Raw genomic sequence first — 12,148 nt, forward strand, 5'->3', positions numbered from 1 at the left:
AAACGAGGTTAATGTCAATAATAGCCGGTACTTATTTGAGTCAGCTTGATTTTCACTCCTCTTCAGAACTTTCTTTAACGGGTTCAGGCTAAAGTAGTCTCTTTTCTTTTAACTCTCATGAAAATTATGACCTGTACGATTGGTACTTAATCATGTTCTATTGCCTAGTGTCTTTAAAGTTATAAGCTTCTTTTCTTCTTTCTTTCTTTCTGTCACTTATCTTTCCGGTTGCTCTGTCCTTCCAACTATTTATATGTCTTATTATTTTTTTTTTCATCCGTCTGCCATCCCATTAATTGTGAAAGCTGCACGAGGGCAGAAACTTTATCTCAAACTTCTCTGCGTGTTCCACAGCACCCAGTAGTCTACACACATCTGTAACTTTGGAAGTGCGCGTTGCCTTGGTTAAATTTTATAAACTTAATTTTAAAGAACGCTAATATTTTGAAATCAGAACTACCTATCATCTCTTAAATAACTCTGTGAAGTTTGGGTAACAGGTTCAAGTGCACTTGTTGCACTTAGCAGCCTCAAATATTAACCCTCACTGCTGCCATTAGCATCCTCCCGGCCAAAGAGAGGATGCCTTACCTTGGAGAGCTCTTTCGGTCAGGTACTAAAGAGGATGCGGGGAAGAGGGCTGGGACTGAGTAAGCGTTTTCGGGGCGGGCGGGACCCTGCAGGTCTGCGCCCCTAGGAGTGGGCGGAAGGAATGGACCTCTCGCACCTCCCAGGGATGTGCGAATTGGAGGATGCGAATTAGCCGGCGCTCAGGGCGCCTTGGAGATAAGTGCTTTATAAAAACAGGCTCCGAGAAGCAGTTGTGGCTCTGGTTGACATCTTCCTTTCCCGCTCACAGACTTGTGCACACACGCGCTGCTCAGCGCGGCGGTGCTCTGACCGGCGCCGTCCTCCCGGGCACTCAGCGAGCGGGCTGTCGGGGCCGCGGAGGCAGAGGCGCACGCTCGGGGGCGCGGGTTAACTTGCGCACCTGGCACCTGCCACACGGCGAGGGCGCCGGCCGCCCAGCGGAGGGCCGCCGCCGCCCACTCTCCCCAGAGCGGCCCGAGGCTGAGCACGCTCCCGCGGGCCGGCCGCGCCGCGGAGAGAGTGGGTGGGCAGGCAAGGGAGGGGAAGGGAGAGGAAGGAGGGAGGGAGGGAAAGGGCGAGGCGCGTGCCCGCGGCGGGGGCGCGCTCTCGCGCGGGCTGCCGGGATCGCTCGCCGCCGCTGTGGTAATGTCCGCCATGTTGGCCATGGCGCAGGGAGCGGATCGGGCGGGCGAGCGGCGGATCTAGTGTGTGGAAGCGGCCGCGGGCGGCGGGGGGCTATTTTCGGGCGGGGTGGGCGCCCATGCTGTGGCCGGGGGCTGTGAGGAGGAGGAGGAGGAGCGGGCCGGCCGCGCTGCACTGAGGAAGGAGGTGGAGGAGGCGGCGGGAGTCCTCCCCCCCTCCCCGCCCGCCCCGCCGCCGCCGCCCGGGCTGTTCCTGTAAGGCGGGGAGACAATGAGTAAACTCTCCTTCCGAGCGCGGGCGCTGGACGCCGCCAAACCGCTGCCTATCTACCGCGGCAAGGATATGCCTGATCTCAACGACTGCGTCTCTATCAACCGGGCCGTGCCCCAGATGCCCACCGGGATGGAGAAGGAGGAGGAATCGGTAGGGACTCGAGTGTTTATTACCCCCCCTTCTCTCCTCCCCCCTCCCCTTTGTCAGTCGGGCCTCGCCATTCACAGAGCGCTTTACGCTCGCTGGAGGGCGCCGCTGCCGCTCCAACGCATGGGACCCTACGCCGGCAGAGTAGCGTAAACCCTCTCGGCCGGCGCAGAGCCCGCCCGCGGCCGCCATGTTGTTGCGTCCCAGTGTTGTGATTAGCTCGCAGCGCTGCTTACGCTGCCGTAAGGGGGCCTTGCCGTAAGCGGCGGCCGGGAATGGCGCAGGGGATGTTCTGGCCGCACTTGGCGTACGGCCTCTGTTTACCTTTTTTTTTTTTTTCTCTCTCCCCAAGCCGGCTCGGGGTTAATTAATGGACGAGGGATGCTTTGGCTAGGGAAGATTTTTTTCCTCTCACTTTTAGATTTAGTTCTGCATTGGGTTCTTTTTGAAATGACTTACGGAAACTAAAGTGCTTTCAAAACAAACATCATCTTCCTCCTAGCAAGGTAATGCTCGCTCCCCGGCCGGCGGTGGTGCAGCGGGATGAGGCGGTGCAGCACTGCGGCGGGGGAGGGCGGGGGCCGCGACTGCCGGCAGGATGTAACGTTCGAAAGCCGCTGACCCGCCACCTCCGCGGCCCGGAGCGTTTGGGTTCTGCTTGCTTAGCCCAGACGGCGTCCGCTCAGTGCGCGGCGTTAGAAAGGGACCAGGGATGTTCAGCTGTTCTCCCGCCGTGTCTGAGCGAATTGTCATCGGGGGCAAGGGGGTCTTTTAGAAGTTGAGGATCTGGTGCAGCCACATTGACAACTGCATTTTTGATAATAACAGCACTTTGGGGCAAAAATGCTTTTTTTCCCTGATGGGTTAAATTTTGGATATGGTTGAAGTTTGGCTTGACAGTGTTTATAACTGTTACTTTCGTGCGAAGTTCATAGTAACTGCACCCTCAAGAATTTCTTCAATGAACCTGTGGTCCCGCCTTATTGTCAACCTCGGGTGTACGTGGATTGGTTCTCTTGCTTCTGTGACTGTCAAAAGAAGGCCCGAGGTTTCTGATTGGTTTTCTCTTTTGACTGTTAATATTGCAGGAAATGCTTTTATGCCTTTGATTGGTTGCTCGAGTTGTGACCTCATTATATTACCCTGTTATTACTACGTTCTGCTGTGATTTAATCACACTTCTCGTTGATGTTTGATTACTTGAAAGCCTTGCACTTTCCGTAGAAAATGAATATGCCCGCAGTATCAGGATGAACATTTATGCTGAAAGTTTAGAGTTAAGTCATATGTGAAAATTCTTTTTGGTTTTTAAAAAAATTATTTCTAGCTTTGCTCAATTTTCCATGGGAAAGATAACAAAATATAAAAGTTATAGTATGTACAAGAATTAATTTAACTTTAAAAACTAACTTTGGATTCCTCTAAGTAACATTTCTGTTAATGTTATTTCCCAAAAAGGAAGGTAACTAATGGGTAGTGTAAAGTATCAATATTGTATGTAATTATTTGAATCTTATTATTTTGGTATGGGGAGAACTTGAATCAGGAAACGTATTCTAGAATGAATATTTAGCCCCTGGAAAGATGTATTACTTTTGCAAACAGTGATCATCAGTATACTTTGTTATAGCTTTAGGTCCTTAGTCACAGATGTCTTGGTATTTTAGCTGAATTTGGGAAGAAAACTTGCAATTTAGTTACTTTTTAAATGATGTATTAAAAATGTATGCTTAACTCCCTCACAATTTTGTACCATTAACCTTTTCAGTAAAACCTTTGATTTTCAATCTAGAGCATGCATGTTAATTCTTACTATTTTCACTAGCCTGCTTCGACTGCCCAATTTTAGGGAAGAAGAAATCCAGATTCTGATAGAACTAGATTTGAAACTCAGGACTTCTGACGCTTTGTCCTGTCCCTCTCTGCCTCTTTAATGTTATAAGTGAAGGTTCTTAAAATGAAACCAAACCAAAAAACCAGAGTCTTTTGCTTCCCAGCATTTCCAGTTGAGGTGGTTTTCCTTTTTCTTTTTTAAATTAACATACAGATCAGAAGGCTTGTGCTTTCATGAGTAACAGCCAATTCTGGTCTTATTTATAGGATTTTTTGTTATTAAACATAATTATTTGTTTAAAAAATGTTCTGTCCTTGAGAAACAGTTCTAAGCAGCAGTAAAGTATAAATTTCATGAATGTTTCACTTGAGTTGTATTTCAATTTAAGTTCTAATATCAAAATATTCTAATTAGTTATCTTTATAAGTCTATTCTTTTTAAGCGTATAACTTGTTATTTTAAAAAAGGCAACAAAAACCTTGGCTTATGGATTTATAATTGTTGCTTGGCATTTCTGAATTTTCCCATTCCGATATGCCATTCTTCTTGGTTGAATGAGACAATATGACCCATTCCTGCTTGATTGGCAGAATCCTTTGACTTCACTTCAGCAGCTTCATGGATCCACTCTCCCCACTATCCCCAATAAAATTAAGGACTGTCTCTTTGTAGCTCTTGGACTGTCATTAGACTTTGTTTATATAGTCATTGACTCGATTTTGAGTTACATTTTGTTAATACCTAAGTGAGGTTCTTTAGCATTGGAGCACTCTGTCGTTGTTGGCCATATCATTCTCTTAAGCGCTTCTCTTTTGGACATGTAGGCATACGTCTTTTCTTCCCTTTCTTTATTTTCATTGTCTTTGCATAAAGTCTGCTAGTTGGCACCCCCCTCTAACTTGGTTTCTGTATTGCTCCTCATGCCACTTGGTCTAGGTCAGATACTATAAATTTATATTTACTTAAAATCTAAACAACGAGAAAGATCAGGTGATTGGTGATTCTGCCACCTCCCCAGGAGTGTTGTGTAGTAGTAGTAGTTGATGATCTTAGTACTATCTACCATTTTTTGAATACTTCTTGTGCCATGAGTACTGTGTTAAGAACTTTACATATATTATTTCACTTAATCTTCTTTAAAATCAACTTTTTTTGAGGTATAATTTACATACAATAAAATGTCCTCATTTAGAGCTTAGAGTTTGATGAGTTTTGACAGATCTGTAATACCCATGGAAACATCATCAGTCATGACAGGAACATTTCAGACATCCTAAAAATACCCTTTTGCTCCTTTACAGGTCTGTCCCTCCAATAGTTCTAAGCTTTCTTTCACTATAGATTAGTTATGCCAGTTTTAGAATTTCTTATAAATGGAATCCTACAAACTTTTTTGTCTGGCTTCTTTTGCTCAGCATGATGCATTAAAGATTCATTCTCAATGGGCATATTAGTCCATTTACTGAATATTGAGAAGTATTCCAGTGAATTGATATAATATATTCATCCATCCATCTGTTGTTGGATATTTGTATTATATCTAGTTTTTGGGTTTTATTTAATCCTTGTAACAGCTCTAAGGGTCTCACTGCTGGGAACTGGCAGGGCTAGAATTCAAATTCATGGCCTTTAGTATCACAAAAGCCCATCCTCATAACCACTGTGTTTCATATTGGCTTCTTACAGAACCCTGAATTATTTTCTGAACTGTTTTTAAGTGCATTATAGTTTCTGTAAGTAATTTTTACTCTTTATAATTATGGGGACTTTAAAAGGTAATACTGATTTGACTGGAATATTCAATTATTAAGAAGAGTAGTTTTTCATCATTTAACTTTGACTTTTGCTCTTGGCTTTTCAGATTTTTGGGGGTTTTTTTTCCTTCAAAGTCTGTTAACTTTGCTTCTGCCTATATTGGCACCATTATGTTTAAGTGTGCACGTTATCTTAAGCATATAAGAAATTTGTGGCAAACTATTCTATTTTATTAGATTTTCTCTAATAAAATTTGATCTTTGTAAGGACAAAGATCTTTGCGTGTTTTGTTTATTAATATATTCCAGTGCCTGGAATTGTGCTTAGCAGATGATATATGCTTGATACATGTTTGTTGAATGTTGGATGAGCTTCTATTTCTATACCAAGAGCTATGTTTTTGTGAAACACTAGCTGTGTGTATGCCTGTATTTATTTCATTAGCAGAATTTAATAAATTATTCTTCTAGGAATTCTTTTTGGTTTCTTACTTTAGTACTATGTATACTTAAATACTAAATCTTTTTTTCCCTCTTGAGTCAGAGGCCTCTTTAAATACAGAATTTTTTATACCGAGTATGGCTGTAATATTGGTCTTTAAGTTGTGTTAATCTTCCCTCTCATAGTTGTATATAGATTTTGTAAGATGCTTCTTCACACTAGAGTGAACCCAAATCTATGTGAAGCTTGTAATTCTACTTATTTTTTAAGAAAAAGACCATGACTGATTTTAATTACCATTTCTCCCCTAATGTTAGTTGCCTAGTTTTTGTCATTATCTTAATATCTAAATGATATTTTGAATGATAGAGCCGGACTATATTCAGTCTTTCTACCATTTCAGAGTTGTTTTGGGCAGTAATATATTTCATGTTTCATAATAGAAGTGTTATAGAAGGATGTAAATTACAATTTTGTAGATTGGTATTGTAAAAACATTATACATTTATTCAAAAAAAGCAAATACTGTCCAGGTATAAGTGCCAGGTGTTATCTAAATAGGATACTGAGAAACTATTTAAATGGGTCTGAATATCAAAAGTATGTATAAAGCTGTGTGCTGAAGTGTTGTTAGGATTAAAAGAAGCGTATGATACAAAACATCTTGAAAGTTGGTAAAAACTACCAGGTTAAGTCAACCTGACAGACATTTAAAAGAGCATTAAGAAAAGTTAAATGTCAATATAGTTAATAGAAATAAGAGAAAACTGTTGCTAGAATGTGTAGAGAAGGCTTCGGAGAGATTTAACAATGTGAGCTTTCAGGTTTGGTTGTAGTGTTGTTGAAGCAACAGGAATATTGTGGAGCACAGGAATATTTAAAGCAAGTTCTATGGATAAGTAGACTAAAGAAGGCTCTTCCATGTTTATGTTTTTATCTAACCTCCTTTATACTTTTCCTCCTGCTGATAGAAACTTCGGGAGGGTAGCACTGTTATTTCTGAGAGTGTTATTCCCTTGGCTCTTTCTCCCTTTTTTGGGACATGCAGATGGCTTTTACTTCTTTTATTCCCTTTGTTCCCTGCTATATCTTCAGCACTAGAAACTGTTTAGAACATAGAAGGCACTAAGTATATATTTGGTGAATGAATGAATAAAAAAGTTGGGGTGGAGGTTAGATTTTTAAAAGGGTAGAATTATACCAGATTTTAGATAGTTTTGAATGCTAAGTGCAGTAGTTGTAGGAAGGTGCAGAAGAAAGCATTGAAGGTGAATATGAAGTTTATTTCTAGTTTGTTCTTAAGTGACCATATGATCTGGAAACTTTGCCCATCTTCTCTGAGCCTCAGATTGATCATAAATACCATCACAACTTCCATTTATTGAGTGTGCGTTAGTTAGCATGTTGAGCGTGTACCAGGCACTTTATTAAACTCCGTAGATGATTTAGAACTCTTTATAATGGTAGGATGTGTAGGTGCTGTTATCTCTTTTACAAAAGAGGAAACTAAAGCTTCAGAAATTTAGCAACTTGCCCAAGGTCACCCCTGCCTATACCAGAACAGGAGACAGCCGGTATTTGAACTTGTGCCCTATGAGTGATTGACTCCAGGGCCCTGATCTTCACCTGTCTAGTGCTTCATCTGTAAAATGAGTGGGTTGAGAACTAGATGATACATAAGATTCATTATATCTCTGCTGTCCTATCATTTATTAGCCCATGGGCATGAAGGAGTCATTCAAAGTTTTTGTCTCAGGGAATGATAATATGAAAGAAATTTCATGGCAAATGCCTTTTGTAAACATATTTTTTTTTTTTGCAAAATTTAAAAGAATTATTTATTTGTAGGGTAAATTTAGATTTCTTCTGTGTCAGGTTCTTCAAAAACGAGGCCTAACAATATTTGGCAGCTGGGACCATTAGGTTGGTTTCAAGTAACAGAAACCAAATTTGATTTCTCTAAGGTTCCTGGGGATTGTCTCAGAGACACCAAGGAAGGGTTAAACAGTCAAGGCTTGGCAAGGCCAGGAACCAGGGCAGCTGTGGGTCCTTCAGCAGCAAGTAACATTAATATCACTCATTTCTAATAATTCCCAGTCTTTTGAGAAGTAGTTTCGGGTGGTGGTTAAGTGCATGTATTGTGGAGCTAGAAACTACGGGTTTGAGTCCTCAGGTTAATTTCATATATAAAATCTCATGGATTGTTGGGAAGATAAATTGTAGTGTGCTTGGAACAGTTCATGGCATACAGTAAGCATTCAATAAGTATTAGCTATTATTATCATTGTTATATTTCTTTCTGCTTAAAATTCCAGATCCTGAGATAGAGGGCATTATTTATTTGGCTTGCCTCTCAGTCAAGGAACAGGGGAAGTTAGTATATAAGTTCTGTTAAGTGCCACCCTCCTGAGAATAGGGCTTGGCTAGGGAGCTTCCCTGAGAGATCTACTACTGGTGGGTATATAGCACCGTGATCATAAGTTATGAAGTTAGATTGTTTTAATCCATGGTTTGACCTAAGGTGAATGCATACACTTAGTGTGTTTTCACAAACTTCAAATTTGTAAGGTGTTTTAATGAGATTAGAATTTTTTTAAATGAAACTTGGTTTTGAGGACTATAAAAGAAGTCTCCAGAATCCTTTTAAAGAAAGAAAACCTTTCACACTTACTAATTTTCAAAGTAGTAAGGAATGAATTGTGTGTGACCTCAAAGAAATGATTTAACCTTCCTGGCCCTTAGTTTCCTTATTTGTGAAATAGAATTGGACTGAGTGATCTTTAAACTACCTTTGACTCTAAAAATTACTTGCATCTGTGAATTCACATATCTGCATACTGGACATATTGTCCAGAAAGTAAATCAGGTGAAAAGAACTAACAAATGAGAGACTAAATATTAGAAAGATATTAATAAGTAAGGTTTAACTCTTTAACAGTATTGGAATGCTGTCAATTTTGTTTAAGAATTTTTTTTTTTAATGAGGATCAGTTACATTTATTCACTATCTGATGCTGTTTTTTTCTAGAGATTAAGAGAGTAATCCATTCTATGTATTTTGGGATATTATCTGTTCCTTTGCTTTCATGAAATTTTCTTTCACCATCTTTATTACTCTTACTCATGGCTATAAATACTCTGAATTTTGGTATACTTCTAGCTCATGACACTTGGGTTTATTTTAATTTTCTAATATCTTGTGTTTTTCACTTGAGGGGTGTGTGTGGATGGATATGGATATATGGATGAGAGAGTGAGAGTACATGTGAGAGAAAAGATGTTTATTTTCTAGAATAGACCACATGCCTTCAGGATGTTATCATGCCTTTGTTTTATTCAGCACAGGCTGGAGACTTACCCAGGCACTTAAGTGACAGAAGGTTTATAATATAGACATTGACCATGATCCTGGCCACTGGGATTGACTCTTTATTGTATTATTAAATATATAGCTGGGCATCTTCTTTTCACTTGAAGTAGAGTTGAAGTAGAGAAACAATAGTGGAATCATAGGGGACAGCATGAGGAGGAAAGGATGATAGGCAGGAATAGTTAACCATGAAGCAGACCAATGTAAATAGCAGAAAGTCCATTCAGGATTATTTGAATTTTATCTTAAAACTGATCCTTGATTATTTTTTGCCTTGTCTACACTTAAATGAACTTCGGATTTGCCTAGACCATCATACAGGACTGTTCTTTGTGGGATTAATACTGGAAGAAAATGGCAGTCACTTCCAGATTCTCCCTAGCACTATTTCCTTACATCTGCTTTTAAGTTTCTGTTTTCTTGTCAGCTAGTTTTACTGTGCAGTAACACAATGTAGAGTGGAAGAGTCAGCCTGTCTGCTAGCTCTCTAACTCATATCCATCTTTGCTTCTAGCTTTCTTACCTCATTTTGTTATTATTGTTGTTGTTGGGAGAAGAACATGAGATTGTTGGTTGGGAAGTCGACAAGTAGTCCTCAGTTGTACAGTTAATTTGATGAAGTAAGTTGCTGGAATTTTGAAATTATGACTTAAGTTTCAGTCTTGGCCTCTGTCATTTTCCCTCTGGGCAAGATAAATTGCTTTGTCTCTTTAAGCCCCATTTCTTCATATGTTTAATGGGAAGTATCTCAAAAGGTAATTTTAAAGATTAACTTTTGTAAAGACTTAAGTTAGTGCCTTATATAGGTAACTGGCATTTTTAAGTTATTAATAACAATTTTCAGTTATAGAGGAATATGGAAAAGTAAAGCAAACATCTCCATATATTACTCTGTGGTGTAGTTTCACATTTTTTTCTCATGCCAATTAATATATTTTTACAACTTTCAACTTAGCAATTGATACGTACATTTTGCTCCTCCCATCTGTGTTTCCTGGCAGAGCAGTTAACAAATTGATTAAAAAAAATTTAAGACTGAAAATTAGCAGTCAGGAGAACTGAATCAGTTAATCCAAAGCGTAATAATTGAATCCTGAATAATTGATAGGTAATTATTATATTTGTTTTTAGATGTGATTTTTTTTTTTAGATTAAGCAGATTAATTGCTCATGGAAGAAAATAAATTTTAGGGATAAAAATCTGTTTATCTGTAGGTGGTGTACCATAGAACTAAGTGAATGAAGAGAGACATTCGAATATACTAGTGAACCCTGGGATGAACACCTTAGTTTGGAAACTTGGAAAGCGTGGTACTGAAGAGGGTAATCTTGCCATTTATTTGATCCTTGAGATGTCTCTAAACCGGGACATTTTTGACATTCAGTTTGTAGTTTGTTATATGGGTCTGTCACAGGAATCCCAGGAAGTTTATTACATAAATCTCCTGCCTACTAATTTCTGGTAGCATTCCAATTGAAATAACCCCGAAATGTTCCCTCCCTAAAATTTTCCAAATGGGGACTGTTGCACTTGATTTAAGAACTGTTATCCAAGGCTTCTGAATTTTTTTTTGTGACTTGGACTCTTTGGGCAGTCTGGTGAAACTTCCTCAGAACAATGTTTTAAATGCATAAAATCAAGCTAGTTATACTGAAATACGGTTATCAAAGTATTAAAACAGTTTTTTAATTTATGTGCTTCATTAACACATTAATATGGTCTAGAGTTGGGTCTAATTATCCTAAATTTGAAGTGGTGATGAGTATAAATAATTTTGACAAGTGCAACCACTGTAACATGACAATGAAAAGATCGACAATTTCTGTTGTATTGCTAGGTCACAAGTATTACTAGTACTACTGTGGTCTGTTGCCTACGTTAGTAATTGAAGGAAATGGTAAATCTGTTAGAAGTTAGTGAAATTAGAGAAGTGATTATATTCTCACCCAAGTTCATGGACCTCCTCAATTCTTTCTGTGGGTGTTTTGGGGATCTATGACCTGAGGTTCAGAACCCCTGAAGAGTTTCCATGGCCTAAATGGCAGTTCCATTCCTGTGTCATCCTTGTCCCAAATATATACTCAGGCTACAGATTTTATCCCCATCATTATAAAGGAGATGCTACTATAAACAATATATTATTTTCATGTTACATGTTTTTATTTTCTGGCTTTTTAAAATTGAAAAATAATAGACTCACATGACTTAAGATTAAAAACCTAATAGCAGAAAATAATATACATAAAAAGTAAATGTCCTTCCTTCCCCACATCCCCAGACACTCTCCAGAGGCAGCTTCTGGTAGCATTGTGTGTGTCTGTATGTGTCTGTATTAGAAAATTTCTAAACAAATGCTTTTACTTGGTAAAGTGGAAAGTTTTTTTCTCATGTTTTATTCATTTGTAAGTGAATAATATGTGACTTTGGAGCTAGTTTCTTAGAGTCATAAAGTCAGGTGATTTTGATTTTATATTTCTTTCCTTTAAAATCTGTGAGGAGTTGAAAATTGGCAAATTGTAGCTTTCTGTTGGATTGTTTGGAGTTTGAATATCAAACTTTAACTTGTTATTCCCAAGTGGAAATTTGGTTGTTAGTAAGCCTTAAACTGTACATAGTAGGGCTTTTGTTTATTTTCCTATATATAAAATATATTAAAGTCAGATTAACTTGATTGAGTGACTTGTCAGTGGTGTTTTCTTTAACATACATTTATGGCCTTAAGTAGCATCTTGGGTCAGAAGAGCAACAATAGGGTACCCTTTTGAAGAAAGCTGTCTTATTTGAGGTATCATTTTGGTAAGGTGGGTCTTTCATACAGGTTGCACTCAAACTTTCACTGCAGTTGTTTGTGATGTTTATTCATTCAGTAAATAGCTTCATGGTCACAGGGACTGTGTGTTACCTCTGTATGGATCATCTGGTAGAGTGAATGACATGGTAGTTGCTCACTAAATATTTGCTGACAGAATGAACTACGCCTGCTGTATACTTGAGACACAGAAAGGGGTAAAATGTGCTACCTGTCTTCAGCTCACAGTCCCACAGAAAAGAGATGTACACATATTCGAGGTTTAATGTGTTATGTGGAAGATAA

General features: G+C 39.2%; 1 protein-coding gene across 3 annotated transcripts in view; it reads left to right on the plus strand.

The window, feature by feature from the left end:
- Nucleotides 1-1,209: 1,209 nt before the first annotated feature.
- EPC2 (enhancer of polycomb homolog 2) overlaps nt 1,210-12,148 on the plus strand; it is a 97,490-nt gene continuing 86,551 nt past the window's right edge. For 2 of the 3 annotated variants that reach the window (XM_032479413.1, XM_032479414.1), the window contains exon 1: nt 1,210-1,656. In XM_032479413.1, the coding sequence (XP_032335304.1) occupies nt 1,504-1,656 (153 nt within the window). In that variant the 5' untranslated portion in view covers nt 1,210-1,503. Of the gene's footprint in view, nt 1,657-1,965; nt 2,160-12,148 lie in introns of those variants that run through there. The other variant, XM_032479415.1, reaches the window with a different exon arrangement.

The sequence above is a fragment of the Camelus ferus genome, chromosome 5, assembly GCF_009834535.1.
Source record: "Camelus ferus isolate YT-003-E chromosome 5, BCGSAC_Cfer_1.0, whole genome shotgun sequence".
NCBI classification, from domain to species: domain Eukaryota; kingdom Metazoa; phylum Chordata; class Mammalia; order Artiodactyla; family Camelidae; genus Camelus; species Camelus ferus.